At 38.9% G+C, this 18,307-nt stretch overlaps 3 protein-coding genes across 5 annotated transcripts in view; 1 reads left to right on the top strand and 2 right to left on the bottom strand.

Moving 5' to 3' along the window:
• Positions 1 to 4,975, top strand: part of arhgap42b (Rho GTPase activating protein 42b) — an 80,374-nt gene extending 75,399 nt beyond the window's left edge. For both annotated transcript variants that reach the window (XM_085430660.1, XM_085430659.1), the window contains 6 exons: positions 309 to 459; positions 687 to 1,082; positions 1,371 to 1,527; positions 2,291 to 2,353; positions 2,456 to 2,535; positions 3,350 to 4,975. In XM_085430660.1, coding sequence (XP_085286786.1) covers positions 309 to 459; positions 687 to 1,082; positions 1,371 to 1,527; positions 2,291 to 2,353; positions 2,456 to 2,535; positions 3,350 to 3,438 — 936 coding nt within the window. In that variant the 3' untranslated portion in view covers positions 3,439 to 4,975. The remainder of the gene's footprint in view (positions 1 to 308; positions 460 to 686; positions 1,083 to 1,370; positions 1,528 to 2,290; positions 2,354 to 2,455; positions 2,536 to 3,349) is intronic.
• A 390-nt stretch (positions 4,976 to 5,365) lies between these two features.
• pgr (progesterone receptor) lies at positions 5,366 to 9,749 on the bottom strand. Its single transcript, XM_085430663.1, has 8 exons — positions 8,847 to 9,749; positions 8,433 to 8,542; positions 7,825 to 7,941; positions 7,311 to 7,616; positions 6,892 to 7,036; positions 6,613 to 6,743; positions 5,833 to 5,990; positions 5,366 to 5,739 (listed from the first exon to the last, which is right to left on the bottom strand). The coding sequence occupies exons 1-8, from the start codon at positions 9,608 to 9,610 to the stop codon at positions 5,584 to 5,586; spliced, it is 1,887 nt and encodes a 628-aa protein (XP_085286789.1). The 5' UTR covers positions 9,611 to 9,749; the 3' UTR covers positions 5,366 to 5,583.
• A 1,744-nt stretch (positions 9,750 to 11,493) lies between these two features.
• trpc6b (transient receptor potential cation channel, subfamily C, member 6b) lies at positions 11,494 to 18,285 on the bottom strand. 2 transcript variants are annotated; one of them, XM_085430661.1, is made up of 13 exons: positions 18,222 to 18,285; positions 17,550 to 17,745; positions 15,662 to 16,430; positions 15,371 to 15,556; positions 15,011 to 15,175; positions 14,498 to 14,714; positions 13,897 to 14,124; positions 13,308 to 13,572; positions 12,977 to 13,172; positions 12,643 to 12,849; positions 12,397 to 12,453; positions 12,017 to 12,092; positions 11,494 to 11,937 (listed from the first exon to the last, which is right to left on the bottom strand). In XM_085430661.1, exons 2-13 carry the CDS (start codon positions 17,567 to 17,569, stop codon positions 11,771 to 11,773), a joined length of 2,553 nt encoding a protein of 850 aa, XP_085286787.1. In that variant the 5' UTR covers positions 17,570 to 17,745; positions 18,222 to 18,285; the 3' UTR covers positions 11,494 to 11,770. The 2 variants fall into 2 exon arrangements, with proteins under 2 accessions (XP_085286787.1, XP_085286788.1); XM_085430662.1 differs by lacking the exon at positions 17,550 to 17,745 and having other exon boundaries at positions 18,222 to 18,283.
• Positions 18,286 to 18,307: the final 22 nt, after the last annotated feature.

Here is an 18,307-nt window from a genome sequence, read left to right as displayed (position 1 = left end):
GTTTAACAAAACTTTGTGCAAACTGAAAAATTCTTTATGTAGGATAAATATTTTACTATACTTTTACATAGCTGCTATAATTATCTTTACTTACAGAACCGTTAAACCAGAGATATAAAAAGCAAGATTTGCTAGATGTCTGGTGGTTAAGATTTGTTAGTTAGAGGTTAGTTCATCAAAATATATAAATGGGTACTGAGAGTGTTTGAAGAGTACTGATAAAAATCATGTTGAAATGTCAGACTGTATAGAAATACATAGTTTCTGTATTTGTATTGAGTAATCAGTGTTTCTTTCTGGACCTGTAGATCTTCCACCAGCCTCCAGATCCCAATGTGCCTCTGCCCCAGCCCCAGAGTCGACCTGGCTCTCGCAGGAGCAGGGCCATCTGTCTGTCCACCGGGCCCCGAAAACCCCGGAGCCTCTACACTCCCACACTGTGTCTTGCAGATGCAGATAGTGAGTACCAAGGAAGTGATGAGTGTCACAATTTGTTAAACCACGCCTTTAATATCTTTTAGGAATCTTTACACGCAGTCTCCTACATTTAGGCCAGCTCTCTAAAGCTAATGAATAATATAATATCTAAACATTTTTTGTCTAAATTGCAAAGAAGCTAAAATCTTTTACTTGCTAAGCAGGTTTTAATGAGGGCCTTGTGTGCCTCGTCTCTGGTCCCTGCATAGGTGACGCTTTGAGCAGCAGTCCAGACAGCACCCCCATGGGGAGTATGGAGTCTCTGTCTTCCCATTCCTCTGAGCAAAACACCTCCTCCAAAACAGCTTCCTCTAGACAGAGGACATGTCAGGACAAGTCACTCCTGGACCTCCGCCGGACACCTTCACAGCTTTCAAATGGCCCCCAGAGTGCCGTGTTTGTCAGCAGTCCCGACTCGAGCTCCAGGGAGGACACGGGACGCACAGATGGCGAGTCAGAGGATGCTCTTAGCTCGTCCTCAGTCAGCACAACACCAAGGCTGTCTCCTGCACCCAAGAAAGCCCCACACTGTCGTGCTGACCTCAGGCCAGAGCTGCTAAACCGCTCCACGGCACCCTCTCTCAAATCATTGCATATATCCGAAGGTACGATAATCGTGAAGCGATGCCATTTGAAACGTAATTTGCAGTTATTTTGACTTAAAATCAAGTCGATCAGAATCTCATGAAAGTGAAATTTCAGGACAGAATAGATAAACTGGGTAGTTTTCACTGTTATGATTTATCCTTCAAGGGTTTTCAAAAACTGACAGTAGCTCGAGAATATTTTGTTATTTCCTGATTTATTTGGTGCAGCGTGATAGCTGTTCCTTAGTGTCTGCCTTTTGTTTCTATGTGTCATTTACGAGTTATTATTTGTATGTCGCCCTTCAGGCCACAGGAGCTGCTCTGGATCTGTCCAAAGTTTATCAACACTGGAGTCCAAAGAGAGTTTAAAGCCTACTGAGCACCCAAACCTTCCACCAAAACAAGCGATCCGCCGCAGGATGGACACTTCAGTCAGCAATGGCTACCAAAGACCTGGCTCAGTGTAAAGAGCTTTAAAAAGCAAATCATTTTTCTCATCATAAGTTAGAGTTTTAACATGTCTCCACAAAATAAATACAAGGCAAACAGGCTTTTACATATATACTTGATTTTCTTTCTCCCTTCCTCTCTGTTTGCCCTCTGAGTTTTCTGCCTCCTTCATCTGTTTACAAGCATCGAGAGGTTTCTAAGGACAGATGAGTGCGTGTTGTGAGATTTATGTCTTTTCTGCTCTGGTGGGAGAGCTGGCCTTAATTACGTTCTGCCTGCTCTCGGGTTACCGTGACCCAGCACCAGTCTGCACTGGATCTCTTGAGATGAATAGATAGTTTGACTTGTCTTGTCTAAGAAGCCAGTCACACTTGTCTTTCAATTAGTTTTCCCGTATAGCATCCAGCTAGCTTGCCCTAGTCTCTGTTGTCCCCATGACTCTGGGGTTATGTCCAGGGTCAAGTGCGGCCTCGTTATATAGTTTAACTCAGTTTAGCTTTGTGTTAAAGCTGAGTCTGCCAGGAGGAAGGAAACCTCCCATATTGTGTGGTTAAGACTTTCATTTCATTCTCAACAATGAAAAATGCTGGCAAGAGCAAGTAAACTAAGACAGCACTGATACATTATAATAGATAACACACAGTTACACTGTTTCATTATTTTAAAATCATCTTAATTGTCACTCATGCTTGTCTTAAATGGCATAATTACAGCTTGACATACTTTACACAATGAAGTGCACTGAACTCTATTGTTTTTTTTCCAATTGTTTTCAGGGTGGCTGCCCGAGCATTGCTTTTTGAAAATGCCTCCACCCAACAGTCTGCTCCAGTTGGAAGGTGATAAAAAATTACAACCCCAAACAAGAGTTTGACCTAATCGATCCCACGCTTATCTCCTTAAATCTGCGATTACAAAGCATATTTTTGTTGTCTTTACAGAGATGCCAAGGCAATGTATTCCTGTGAGGCAGAGCACAGTCATGAGCTCAGCTTCCCACAGGGGGCACACTTCTCAAACGGTGAGCAGAAAAAGCGCAAACACATAAGCACATTTAACTGTCTGCTTGTAAGCCGACTTTTGCTTTACAGCAAAAGTGTTCGGATTCAAGATTGCAAATGATTCGTTGAAAGGCTGATCGGAAGTGTAAATACTGTACACACAGAGGGGGTAATTTGCCTGACTTGTGCTGACAGCAAAGAGCAGGAACTTGGTGAATTTCCAGTGTTGAAATGGAAAGTTTTTGCTCTTAGCGCGACACTCCCATATACATTATGGACATCCAAACAGTGCCAAGATTTTTTTTATTGCCTCCTGCTTGTTTCCATTAAGAGATGACTTGGCCCACAAACAGTCTAGGCAGGTCACTGTAACCTAGTAATGAAAGGCACCAGTGCCGGTTTCCTCTTAGCACAGCCAGCAGAGCCAAATGCAAAAACGTCAACAAATGCTCCCCACAATTTACTAGCAGGCAGACTTTTATTGTTCTCCATTTTCTCTACATCTTAATTCAGCACATCTCTGCTAGATTGTATTTACCGGACATTTTACAGCTGTTTCCCTTTGTTTTGGTGAATCTCCGCAATAATTTAGTTTAGTTTTAATGGTTTAAACTGTTTGCGTTTCTTTCACGATGGCTAAAATTCAAATACTTCATGGGGACTGAATCTGAAGAGCAGACTAGCCCAGAGCCCTCCTCAATCTAATATTCAATAATTCTTGTAAATTATGCAGTCAAATATAGGCTCAGTGATTCAAATCAGCTTATTCCAGATCAGAAGTCTGAATCTGTTTTTTCACTGGCTCGGTATGTTTTTCTCTCTTCTGTCCTGTAGTCTACCCCTCTGTTGAACCAGGCTGGCTCCAAGCAACATACGAGGGAAAAACAGGTTTAATCCCAGAGAATTATGTTGTCTTCCTCTGACAGGTGGTAAACTTTGCATCTTTTCATGGTATCCATGGAAAACAAATCACACAATGTGCTTAAATCTCCCTATTATTATACTAATGCATATTATGCATTTTTAGCAGTTATCAAGCAGGTTAATAATTGCTTAAACAGTGCGACAAGTCCAAAGATATACCTCCCTTACTGTAATGACTATTGTGTGCTTCTGGAGAATGGACATTATTGTTAGATTTAACTATGTTGCCTGCTGGCTGCACTGAGTGACAGCGTTCACTTACAAAATCACCAAACAATATCATATCCCATTTCACACATTTTATTCTCAGAAAAATATCATATTTTAACTTCCCATTATATTAGCAAAACATATTCATCAAGAAGTTAATGAAAATCTGCTGTCTCATAAACATTTGTATTGACTGTAATTTAACAAGCTGTGATTTAAAATGAGAAGATCTATTTGAATCTAATAGAAAAAAAATGTATAATGGGTTTGCACCTTAATTTTCATGTTTTTGTACTCTGATCATTGCTCATCCACTGAATCTCCTCACTGCTGCAGTGCACTTTCTGGTTCAGTAGCTACACGGTACTGTAATGTACATTAAAGTTTGTAAGTCTTTTTCTCTGTAATTCCACATCAAAAGATATTTACTTCTAATGACATTATTATTTTTATTATTACTATACACTGCTCACAATGATATATATCACATGTTTGTTTTATAATGTTACAAATGAATGTTACGAGAAGTGTCCTTGATACACCGGTGTACTGGTAATGACAACTAGACAAGCATAGCGTTAACAAATAAAGTTCTATTTCTGTCACAGCATTTTTCTAAAGAAATGTTTCTAATTACATAAAAAGTTAACTTCATTGATACCGTTTAAGAAAAGCATAAAAGAAAAATTAACAACAAGGTCACTTTGAAGTAAAGGGTTCTCTGGCTAGCCAAATTGTTTCTGGGAGTGCATTTTTAGTTTCGCTGTTGCCAAGATCAGGATGTTCTTTTCTTTTCCTTTTACATGTTAGGAATGCAAAGCGGCCTTGAACAGCGATGCCGGACTTGTACTCCCTTAGAGTCTGAATTTGCAGGGGCAAGTTATATCATTGAAATGATATTCATATCCCAAATATGTAACATTTGGCATCCTTTTATATACTGGAAGTTTGATGCCTTGGAGACATCTACTGTATCCTGACAGTGCATAAACATGTCTATAAATAAACTTAAGCATGATAGACCAGTTGTCCAAATTTCTTTGCTATAGTTAGTGAGTGGAGATAAAGCTTTGTAGCAGTAAAGTTCTCCTCAAGTGTTCTTCCTATCCATAAAGACATGACAATAAATTTTATTTTATTTTTTACATTTGGACCCTTTAATCTTGTCAAGCCAGTAATGTTTTACTTCAAATTTGTCGCATTTCCTGGCCAAAGAACTCAGAAGTTGCGATAACTCAGGAGAAAATGTGGTTATTTTCCTGAATGGTCTGGATTTCTTAACAGTGCAACATTAATGGTAATAAACATGTTTGCAGTTGTCACTTGCATCGCATTAAGATCCCATTATTTACATGTACATTTATGTTGATGCAGATATGGATGTAAATTAAAGCTGGTGAGCTAAGTTTTGTTAAGAAAATATGGCTCATAGGTCACTTTTCGTTCTTATAAATATTTTAAACAAAGTTATTTTAAAGGTTTCACCTTCCTTAAGTAGGTATGGTGAGTTACTATGCTGGTATCCTGTATTGATTAGCCTAAGTCACAAATTTCAATTTATTCTGCACCTTTCCTTGAAAAATGTTAGCATTTTTGTATTTATTTTTTATTTGTTTTGAATACAAAAATATCTCTAATGGTTTTCTTAAAACCTACTATGTTCAAAGCAAGTTTTATACACAACTTGTAGGAATGGAAATGGTGGATACACCTGAATAAAACATAGGAACTTTATTGATTGATGCCTCTAAATGTATAATTTTCAAGATATGTCCCTGCTAAAAACATTTTAAGAAACCTGGTTTTCCTGTTTAACCTCAAGCAAATTAGAGGCATTTTGGCAAAATGAAGGCTCTGAAGAATCCAGTAACAATGGGATGAGTAATCCAGACACAAGCTGTCTTCACAGAGCTGCAGTATCTGTGTTGGCAATGTCATTTGCTGTGGAATAAGAGGGGCCTCACCATGCCAGCAAGGACCTTGGGAAGCTGGGAGGCAATGACCTCTGACATCATCTCTGGAAACTCCACTTTCATGGCATCTGCCTGGATGAAGGTACTCAAACAGAACAGGTTGATCTTCTTTACTATCTGTTAAAAAAGAAACATCAATTTGTGTCTTGGTAGTTGTTAAAGTGGCAAAAATATATATACGGTTATACTGAGCTCTGTGGGGGAGCCTACATCATGAATGGCATCCATGAGTTTGGTGAGGTGGTAGAATCGCTGGGAACTTGCCACGATGCCCTTCTCCTTCATTTGAATAGCCTTGGTCAGCTCCCGGATGTAGTTTTGTCTCATTTCATCAAATGCTGCCTGACTTTTTAATCCTTCAAGAGGCACTAAGTGCAGAGAAGATATTTGCATATTTAAAATTGCACTAAACATTTCAAAACGGTATTGTTAGAAGAAGTAAAGAAATACTGGGGAGATGTTATGCAAGTACCAGCCAGCAATGATTTTAAAGGTAAATGCCGTTAGTAAAACTAGGATTGATAGCAGTTGCTACATAAATCTTGTCAAGATGCACACTGCTTTTATAAAAATGTCTTTATTGTGCAGTGCAGCTGTAACTGATCATAGCTTAGTTTGTAAGTCTCCTTAACAGCGTAAAATAGGGCCGTGCGATATGACCAAAATCTCTGATTCAGTTTATTTTGAAAAGTCTCAACGGGATCTTGAGCTTTATTGTGAAAGTTTTAGGTCGAAATAACGACAACGCATAAAAACAAGCGATTGTCTGTCTGTAGTGTGGTTATATTAAATATAAGAGAAAGAGAGAACTTTAAGAAATTAATATAGCCACTACAGTGACCATCAAAATAATGAAAAAATATTGCCGTAAACAGTTTATTTTGTGACACCACGAAACAAACGATAGCGTAAAATGCAGCGATAGACGTTTTTATATCGTCATTCCGATATATATGGTTATATCGAACAGCCCTAGCATAACAGTCTTACCTGTGTTGAGCAATATTATGGCTTTCATGCAAAGAAACTCTTCGCGTGTAACTTGAAGATTTGCAAACTCCTGAGGAATAAACTGTATCGCTAGACAGAGGTCGTAAATTGGAGATCTCCTCATTTGCTCCCTAATGGACAAAAGCACAAAATGGTTTACGTCTCTGGATAACCAGTAGACTCTTTCTCTACTGAAATCACTAACTTATGGATAAAAGAGTTCATGAATCATCACCAACCGAAAGCCATCTTCAATTGCCGATGACTGTGGTTACTTACTGGCTAAGAACCAGATCAGGTGCAAAGTACAAATGTTCACCGGTGACATTCTGAAAGGAGCGCCACCCAAGAGAGAACACCATCATGTTCATCCACGAGTACTGGATGAGTGTCATCTGATCATTGATGTGTAGATTACGAAAACCTAAAAAAAAGAAAAAGAAGAACATTTCATTCATAACATTTCTTCTCGTATATATATGGTTTTCCAGTAACAGTAACATTTTTGTCTCAGTAGGTGTTTACAGTCATGTTAAACTATATTAAAATTTCCTGTCAAACACTTGACTCGGTGACAATATTCAAGGCATTACAAAGTCTTCTATCTTGGCGTTTAGGACTTTAGACTTCCAACAAGGCCCGCCACTAGATCCCCATGACAACAACTGTGATGGCCCTGAGATGCAGAAAGCTGTTACCTGGGAGAGATTTTGACCACTTCACAATCCACATCAGCTGTTTCTCACACAGCCTGTTGAGACTGGTGAGCAGAAGATGGGGAGCATCAGCCTGGGAGCTGTCATGACCAGAGTACACCATCTCTGGTTCGATGTTTTCAAGGATGTTGAGCAATTGTTGGGAGACTTGTAGCTCATGAATGCCTGGTATGTAAGACATGGGAGTCAAGGCTTGGCTGTCACCGGGCATGGTCATGTGGGACCGGAACATCAGGGATGGGGTCAAACCTGTGTCTTTCAAGGCCCCAAAGCGCTTCAGTTTCCTCCCTGTGACGTGAACATAAGTTCTGGTTTGATCTAATGGGAAACCACTAAATTCGTGCCAATAAGACATTTGAAAGAGTAAAATATCCTGAGGGGTTTTTTGTTGTTTTTTTGAGTCATGATTTTCTTTTTAATCTAAACATGCAGAATATTCTCTTTGGTTTTAATCATGGTTTCTTGGGACTACATGATAAATAAAACCAAATGATACCTCCAAGCATCATTCCTGCTTGATAGCACTTTCGAAGGCGACACGCAGGGCAATTTTTTCTCCGAATTTTGTCCACAATGCAGTCATTCCGCCCAGCACAGAGATAGCTGTGATGGCCTGTTGAATGAATAGGTACAGACAATGCAAAACATTTTTAGCAGTTCTCCATTCCAAATATGTAGGAAACGGGAGAGGTCTTTAATAAGAAGAGAATGTGTTGAAGAGTTCTTGACTATTAGCATGAATACTCTACTCCACGCTGAGGCAGCACTCTGGCAGAAAATTAGATAGAGGCAAGGCTGTGAGGACAGAGTGACATGGCCACGGTGAGACATAGTGGCTCTAATATATCTCACATTGAAAGATAACAGGAGAAAAAAAAAACTCCAAGTGGAAGAACAGGATGTACACTAGTAACTGTGATACTGTTGCTAATAACCTTTAACAACTACCACAAAAGGTCATTATTAGGAGTAAAGCAGTGAAAACTATATATATATATATATATATATATATATATATGATTCATACACACACGCACACACATACACACACACACACACACACTGTGGTTATTTTGACATTTGTTAAAGATTTTCTTTGCTCACCTTCAACCGCTCTTTTAAAAAATACTTTACAGCTCCCACACGTTAAGACTCCATAGTGGCAGCCAGATGCCTCATCACTACAGATCATACACAGTCTCTGGGGTGGCATACTGGGGGGGAAAGTAAATATATGTGAAGAGAAAAAATATTCAGACAAAGACTACTGAGCGCTGTGGACTCCGCACTAGATAAAATATTTTTTGTTACATTCAGAAATACCTAGAAAACCGTTAGTCGTTGTAAAATGATAAAGTATGTGTTGACAGTTGTGTAATTAATTAGGCTACTCTTTGATCCTCGAGTTACACGTGCCAACATTCACACCTATCCAAACTGTGTTAAAAGTTTTGCGACACTGTTATGATTAATATAATTAAGATTCTGTCGGCAGTTATCACGCTGAGTAGTAGTTACCCGGGGAATGTGGAGAAAGGAGCTGGGTTCCTCTGAGGAAGAGTCTGGGTCTGGTTCTGCATCACATTGTAGCCACTAGTTCTGAACGGGTCCTCGTTTACCCCCGCCGACTGTCCCCAATACTGGGTCTCACCTGGAGATGCTTGCATCTGCCAACGAGGAACATCAGTCTTATATATCGACAATTGCCCAGCTGTTTGCGCGTTGGGATCGAAACTTGTCGATTCACCTTTGCTAAGCCCTAAGTGCTGCTTCCTGTCGGTGTCAGAACAGGTATCGAGAGCGGAAATCTCGAGTGATGGATCAAAGTTGTGACAGGGGATGTCCATAATCACAGAAGGCTCCTTTTCATCTTTGATGAACTTGCAAGCCCCGGAGGTAGAGGGGAGACCTGCGCCTGGTAAACTTTCGGATGCGGCCACGTTTGTCCTCTGAAGTTTAACAAAATCCTCCCACGGAACACCATCACATTTAAGATAGTCTCTGTTACGGTCATAAAAATGTTTTGCTCCAAGTGAAGGATCGACTGTGTTACAGTCTTTAAAAACTGCGCAGTCAGGGCTTGAATTAAGACCTTGGATCAGTGTGTTAACGTTTCCAAAATTACGCACAGAGGACATGCAATTTAGAAACCGTGAATCGGCCGGCAATTTTGTATTCGACCTACTGTATCCAGCTTCAATCACGTCACTTAGGCTTGTTTCGGTGGAATCAGCGACCGAAGTACTGTTGGTGCCCATCTTCCCGTTTGTTTTATTCTCCATTTTGTGAACCTCTAAGCGCACAACAGAGAGTGGAGGGCGCTCGGAGGTTGGAAGGTGTATGATAAGCTGTGATTTGGCAACCTTCCTGTAGTCCTCCTCCCCGTGGAAAAAGGCAGTCACTTGTCTTTCTTTCACACGAGGTCTATTCCATTAATATATATCTATATTTTTTCACTTCACAAATAAAATGAAGTTTTGGCCAATGTTGATGAGAGCGCAACTACGACCCCCAGTCGATAATCTCGGCAGATTTATAAGCATAACCTTGTGCTGGTAGTAGTCATCTTTAAAAGTCACATCGATTGTTTTTATTCTTGTTTCACATATTCGTAGTATTCCTCATTCTGACTATAACGGTCCTCCAAAGGTTGCCAGGGGAAGAATCCAAGACAAGACATCTATGTGGTTGCACTGCGCTCACACCAGACTTAAACAATAGACCAAAGAGGAGAATCAACAGTGCATCACTTCAATGCCAATGGTCTTTTGTCTCCGCCCTACAGTTCATGAATCAAGTAAAATATGGGGAAGGCATTATTACCAAAGGAGAAAGTACTATAAACTCTTATCGCCATCGGAAAGACGAAGATAAACCCCAGTAACTCGCAAAATGGATAATCATTTTCAACATCACCCTTGTGATTTCTGCTAAATCACAAACTTTTGTCTGTTTTATAAGTTTTCTTCAAAGGAATATTTTTTATAACTTTAATTGACTGTTTCCTTTTTCATATTTAATAGATTTCATAGTGCTCGGAAACTAACCCTGCGTTTAAGCATCATCATTTTACTGTAGACAGATGAATATATAAAAAGACTTTGATAAAGTGAAGACTATCACCCATGTGGCCATCTAATGGCTACTGTTTATAAAATTGCCCTTTACCTTGAATTACTTTTTTGTTTTATCTTTAGCCTCAACCTTGTTAGATATTATAGAGGGTTTTATTTTTAAAGGAAATGTGAATGTTGCTGATGCATGTCGTTATTATTCACACAACGACCTTGGCCCCTATCTCCTGCGTCATGTTTTTGACAACATCAGAAACAATTCTCATGCTGTAATTGTTCTTCATATCTCCATAATGTGTTCTTTAATGTGCTGCAATGGCCTAGTTTTCTCACAAGTTTTTAAACTTTAAATATAGCTCCCATTGACCACCAACAGGCTTCGAAAAATCCTCTCATTTAATCAAATTTCGAATATTTCAGACACATGGGTAAATTTCCTCGGGATGTTAATGTTATAGATTCTTCTGGTGGTAATTGTATCAGTTTCGCTGTTTTATAACAGCCATGTTATAAAACTTGGTGTAAATGCTTCACAGCTGCATTATTCACAGGCTTGGCAGTTAAAGCCTGTTTGTAGCTTTTAGTCTTTCTGCCTCACTATATGGAGGCGAGCTGGATGTCTACATGACAGGTCACACTGTTCTCAGATATTTTGCCTAACACCAAGCACGAGAGAGCACAACAGCATGTGGTGCAATGATTTTAAAAACGCATAATCTCTCATGGGATGAAGATAACCCGCAGTAACTTTAATAACATTAAATAAACATTATACTCGGGTAATTAATATTTTGACAAAGAACAACATTTAAGAAAAAAGTTTTATAGAGTTTTGAACATCAAGCCTGGAGTTGTATTGATTAACTGAAGTTACATTAAAGAAAAAGTAACTACTTTCCTCCAGCTACACTGAGCGCAGTTATCAGAAAGAAGCTTAATTGAGTGTTGCGACTGAGACAATCAAACATATCTTTCTGTTTTATCTGAACCGCTTTCTGGTTTTCAGCACCAGGTGAATTACCTCCAAAACAAATCATGCAGATGACAGCAGTCAACTCAGAACTGTAGCCTAGTCAAAGCAACAGGAAAAGTTACATTACAGTTCCTTTATTGTAGCAATAAGCAAACTGTTCAGACACAGGCACGGAAAAAAAATCAAAAGACAAACAAATTAATAAGTTTACACAATGGAGAAAATGGAGGAATTTTTTTTATAATGAATACAAAATATGTAGTTTTATCAGCTAAGTTGTGTCTGAAAGTTGTGTGTTAAGTCTGTGTCACAGAAACATTCGGCCTTGACTGAATCCCTCATTAATGAGAACGATGGAGTGTGTCCAGTAAATACATTTCTAATCTTTATTGTTTTTAAGAAACCATATCCAGTGTATGCTTCTGCTCTTCTTTCTGCTTCGCATGCATTACTTCTTCCAGCTGCCTCATGAGCTCTGTTAGTGTCTTCTTATCGTGCTTCTCCCTTTCCAGGAGCTCAAAGCGAAGACTGGAGATGTCATGTTTGATCTCTTTCAGTTCACCTGAGGAACAGCAAGTGAAAAGGATAAAATTGTGTTTTTTATGTGATCCTAGCATGAAAAGTAGCTCAGAAGAACTCACCTTCATTCACTTCATTGTTATCTTTATCCCTCTGTGCTTTTAAGATGTATCTTTTAATGAGACAATTCATTATTTTCTGTAATAAAGTAACAAAGTCATGATTATAGTTTTATTCTGCTCTGCTAATTATTTCCCTCACACAAGACACAATTTGGACTATTTGGACTGACATATTATGGGTCCTTATGTGTATATACAGCAAATTTATTTTATGCCTTATACTGTTTCATAGGTATGATTCCATAGATGACACCAAAATAAATGACAAACTTTGCACTTTTTATGTGCACTTGTTTATGTATGCAAAACCTTTATCAGGAAAGACAATTTACTGAAAGCTCCTTTATTAAGCAGTTATTGGAGATTTAAAAAAGCTTTACTTGATGACGGGTTGGACAAAGAGATGTTTCCCCAGCCAGATCGTCCTGTCGTCTTAACTAAGCCAAAAACAACCAAAAGAAGGTGTTAACATAGGTACTTACAACCCCAAGCTGTACCTATTAATGTGACAAAAGAAGGCCCTGAGGCCCGCTGAGATGATATATATTCCAACTAGTACATTCAACAAAATTGAAAATTCCTTGATTAAAATGTTGTTTCATCAAACGACACTGGTGGTGCCTCACATTGTTAAGCTCCATCTCATTGCGTGATTTTTTTGTGTGTCTGCCGGGAGGTACATTCCAGATGAAATCCTTTATACTCAGCAATAGACAAGATACTGATTTTGGGCAGGGCACAAGATTGAAGGGCACAGGCAGTGTGCCACTATGGTCAAAGTAAGAGAACCAGAGTTTAGCTCTTGCAAATTTCCACTCGACATCTGCATCATCCTGCAGCAAAAAAAACAAAAACAAAAAAGATGGAAATTTAAAACGCTGATAAATTTGGCAATCGGGCTTAAGATATAGTACCAGTCAAATCAGTTCTAAATTAGAAATATCAGTGATGAAGTTGTACCTCAATTTCTTGGAAAGAGCTGTTAAACATAGCAATGAGCATATTCAGCAAGACGACCACCATGATGATGTTGTACACCCCGTACAGAACGTAGCCTACATTCTCAATGAACTTATGGTTGATGTCAATCACCACTGATTTCACTTCTGACAGCCCAAAGATGGCCCAAAATAATGTTTTAAAACTCTCTTCAAGCCTGGAGTAATACAGAAATCAGAATTTAGTATAGTTCAACCATTGTGCCATATTTATTAGACACGTTTTGTGTGTAAAGGAAACATTTGATCATATTTTTCTAAAAACGGCGTTTTTGAAGTCGTTTGACACTTACGTTGTAAAGGCATCGTTGTGTTTGGCTCCAAGGTAGTATGAGTACAGATTGAACATTCCTACCATGAAAGCCACAAACACTGTTACGAACACCACCATGAATTTAAATATGTCTTTCACCGTCCTTCCCAGAGAGATCTGCAAAGGCCCGAAGCGCTCGTTGGCGGGCAGGATGTACGCAATGCGGGAGAAACTAAGCACAACGGCAATTGCGTAAAGGCCTTCGGAAATAAGCTGCGGGTCTGAGGGCATCCAGTGGATTCGAGCTAGGAAAAAAGAGAGAGAGAGAGATGCTGCATGTAAGAACAGGTTTTATGATCTAAACTTTGTGTCTGTTAATATTATTACTTGTGTTAAGATTTATAAATCAAATACCAATAAAGATCATTTTTCATTTTAATGATGAATTTTAAAAAATTAATTGGGCTATGAAGATAACACCTAAAAGTTTGTTTGTCTCTTTGTCCAGTGCAACATTAGAACAAAATTAAAATCTAAGACCAGCAACCTTTTATTTTAACAATGTAAACAAATATTGAATCCTTACCCATAATACCAATAACACTTGAATTTTTTTGGTCTACACTTACCAAGCTGGAAATACTGTATTTCAAAGGGCAACGTCATGTTGGACAGGCTAGTATGGTGCTTGTCAATATAACACTGGGCTGAATATGCATGCCAAAAAGCCATTAATCTGGCAGTGAAAGACGTCATAAAAATGGTGAGGATGCTAAAGTCTAGAAGGTTCCAGGGTTCTGATATGTACTCCCGGATGTCCTGGGACCAAATGTTGTTACATTCTTCCCAGATCTTCCCTGTGGAGAAAAAAAAAAGTGATTGGCAGTCCCATTTTTGCTCTCTTATATGAAATAGTGTAATAAAATCTTATCATGTACAAACAGTATTACTAAGATTTGGATAGTATTTACATCACATAGGAATTTTTATTGCTGTTACTGGTAAATCATGTTTGACATGGCTTCAAAGTCTGGTCTGTAGTTTGAGATTTTCTTGGTGAATGTGGGCAATTTGTATCATAGCAGATGTGTGAAGATTAATAAATCTTGAATGATTTTGATGTTTTTACCCTGACATGCACAGCAGTGTAATATTATGAGGACCCTGACTAAAATAATGAGAAATCCATAAGTATATTGGTGAGGGACAAAGTGTGTTTACGCTTATGACCTATGACCCAAGATATGATGAGAATTTCCATCCAGGTGAAGGGCGTGGTCTTCATACGAAAAAGCTGTGAAGGGTAATCATGGATGGTCATGTTGGGCAGCAGTGAAGTTCCCTCAAAGCGGTCTGCTGCATTCAGGACCAGTAGGCAAAGAAATATCATGAAGGAAGCTGCATGCGCCACAAACTTCAGGAAAGGGCTGCCCATAAGTTTCCCAAACTGAAGCGAGAGACAACAAACAGAACAAAACCTAAAATCACTTTTTTTTTTTTACATATTTCAGTGATATATTTTATACATCAAAAGATACATGGCAGTGCTTAAGCCAGTCATAAAAACTGAAACATTGATGATGAGAAAAACTTCACAGGAAACTAAAAAAGTCAGCGCAATCCTACATTACAGCTTTGTTAACTTAGTGTTACCAGAATTTGGCAATTTAAAGTTCAGCAGGCATAATGCAACATTTGTATGGCAGGTTATTAGGTTATGTGCAACTTTTTTTGTAAACTAACCTTACTTGATGGTGCTATCCAGTAAATAAAAGCCAGTATAGGCAACCCAAGAGCTACACCGAGAACAAGAAGAATCTTAACTGCTGTTGTTTGCTGGTGGAGTCGAGATAGGTTTTCATACCAGATGGAAAGGAGTTGCTGTTGGCAGTTTGGATGTGCCACAAACTGCCTCATTTGAGTTTAAAGGTATGTGTTTTTTGCGTGTGTGCATGTGTGTGTTCATGCAAGACAAAGACAGACAGACAGAGACAGGAAGAGAAAAGGATTACTTTACACACTTTACATATTCAAACATGAGGTTGATGAAGGATGCAAGATTGATTAAAAAAAAAAAAAGTTAAAGAGTGCTCATGTGCTTACCTTCTTAACCTCATATTTTATTGCAAGTTTTAACCTAATCAGGTTTTGTCTGTTCGTGGTGTCTGAGCTACGATATGATTCTTTGTCCCCATTTAAAATAGCCTCCACTTCCTCTGTGTTTCGACACAAATCCAGGAGCCCCACCACAAAGTCTTTACACTGCATTGACAGGTTCTTATAATCATTCTGTAACAGAGAACAGCAGCATATGCACTGTGAATGAGTGAAGCACATAAACAGACTGGCAAAAACATCAATATGCATCCTGAGTGAACACTGTAATTACTGTACCTTGAACTCTTTCTCGGTGTTGGCCAGAACTGCAAGCTCATTGCTCAGTTCCAGCGCTGCCATCACAGGATCTTCACTGGAGAGACAGAGATATGCCGGGCTGGCTAGACCTTTATATGCATTGATGCGGGACTGTGAATGGCTGAAAGAGTCATGCCTCCGCTGCTCACTACAGGTCTTGCACTGACAGTAGTAGTCATGGGGTCTTTCTATCCTGGCTCCCTTAAGAAGAAGTATATGCACTATTTCATACTCTTGGCACTGGCAAGCCAGAATGATGGGAGTGATGTCATGAGAGAACCGTGTCCCATCCTCATCATAGGAGAAAAAGTCATCATGCATCTCTGCCTGGCTGGGGCTGTTAGTCAGCCTTTGACTGTCTGCAAAAGCCTCGTGGTTCAGTATGGCCTCTACTATGCGAATGTAACCTTTACTGATGGCTAACAGCAAAGCATCTCCTATTCTGGCGAGGTCTTTCTTCTTTAGAAGAAGTCTGGTAAGTTCTAGATGCTCATTGGCAACAGCCAGCTGCAGTGCATTCTGTCCCATGTAGTTGACACAGTTAACATTGAGCTCTGGCAGCTCTTCCAACATCCGCCTCACTTCAGGGATATTGCCATATTCTGCAGCTTCTAAAAAAACTTCCTCCTTCATAGAAAGGCAAGAGGGAGAGTGAGGATGAAATGGGTAACCGGCCCCCCAAAAAGCTTGTCTCCGGGGTTTGACCACAATTTGTCTTAGCATCGTGGCTTTCTCTTCATTGCTCCATCTAAAAACAGGTAAGTGTATTTAGTCATATGATCTTTAACACAGGGTTACAATCACATTTTAGGTTTGTAAAATTATTTCTGTAAGACAAAATAGAACTACCTTTTCAGCTGGTAATCCCTCCTTTGCTAAGGTAAGATTAATAATTTCTCTCGAGGAAGATAAACAAATATTCTATTGCTTTAAAGGATAATTTTTACCTTATATCACAAAAAGGGCTGGACAATGAGACAGCAGTGATCCAACCAGTGACTGAACAACAGTGTGCACAGTGGGTCTCTGCTGATTTATAACTCACACTAAATGTGTGACACCACCCACAGATTCATCATCTGCTCTCCTTCATTTCATGGGAGGACACTGACCATTCAGCCTCTGCTGGATTCACATGTCTTTTTAATTTAGTTACTGTTGAATAATCCAAAATAGACTATACATAACACCACTTGCTGATCATGGAAAACTTAGAACGTGTTACGTCTTAACCACAGACATTAAGCTGAGGTCATACCTGATGACAGTGACTATTTTTATTGCTAATTAAATCGCCATTTTTAAAAGAGAAAATCAACTTTCTGCTCACTAATTACATTTGAATAACAAGGTTATCTGAGGAGCCAATTGCTTCAGCACAAATAACCACCATGATGACAGAAGTTGACGTTGTCCAGTGTATTCAGTCATAATTAGTGACATTAGTAACAAGATTTTAAGTAACTGAGCAATCCGTTAAATGCATGCAATACATGCAGAATTTGTTCTGATAGAGGGGCAGATCGTTTATATTTGCGAATACAATATAAACTGAATATGTATCCTGCTGTTAGGCCAGGGAAGGTGAAAAAATCCTTATTTAAACCGAAGTGGTTTAAATAAGGATTTAATAAGTGAAGATCAAAATAATATTTGAAACATATTTTCTGGTGAACTTTGTTTCCCTTCCTATATCATCTAAAGAGCTAGATGGAGAAAACAAATGAAATGAAAGATTTCTGTAGCATCGTAAAAGTAGCAATAACATCAATATTATGGAAATATAACAATATCATTATCTGTCATATATATATATATATGTAGAGAGAGAGAGATTTAAAGGGAAAAAAACACGCGCTTCACTAACCTTGGGAAATACTGCTCCATCAGATGATTTATTAATTGTTTAATCTTTATGACCCAAATCTGCTTCGGTCATCGAGCTCATCCTGTAGCCTCTGGACCTTCTGTCAGAGTGGCTCTAACCCTGCGTCCAGTGTTGACTCTTGAAGCTTACAGTGCTGCATTTGCACGCCCAAAGGGCGTTTTTCCTTTAGAATTTCCTTTGAAATATGGGTATTGGTGTGGGTATTATATTTATCTATTATTTACTTTATTTTCAATCAATCTTCCCGTAAGCCCCCTAAAGCAAGATATTAAAGCACTTTGACAAACTGGGACTTTGGATCAGCAGAATCGCTCCAGCATAACAGGTTGTGACTTAAACTGTAGCCGAGGGCAAAGGGATTATATGTAATTACCCGAGTGCAGGATAGCAGCAATATCATCACTATACCCATATACAGTGTTTGACAAAGTAAGAGATAAAGCAGCGGCCCACTCATCCATAAAATGGCATACACAATCTGGAAAAAGCAGATTTTCAATAATCCTCTTAACTTCTGTTTTTATTAAAGATAAAAAGTAATACCAGCCCATCCTCGTATTTTACAAGCCCTCCTCTAAGAGTAGATATAAAAGCTGAGTAAAAACATTTTAACTATCCCACAGAAAGTTTTTAACATTAAAATGTGGATACCTTTAATTTCCAAATGTGCCTGAAGGCGACATGCACGTCTGGAGGAGTCCTGCGCCCTCTGCTGGACATAAGAAAAACAATCACCT

The sequence above is a fragment of the Copadichromis virginalis genome, linkage group LG14 (genome assembly GCF_057382275.1).
Source record: "Copadichromis virginalis isolate Kocher_CV1m ecotype Utaka linkage group LG14, C_Virginalis_male_GT1.1, whole genome shotgun sequence".
Taxonomy (NCBI): Eukaryota; Metazoa; Chordata; class Actinopteri; order Cichliformes; family Cichlidae; genus Copadichromis; species Copadichromis virginalis.
This window is presented reverse-complemented; position numbering and strand designations above follow the sequence as displayed.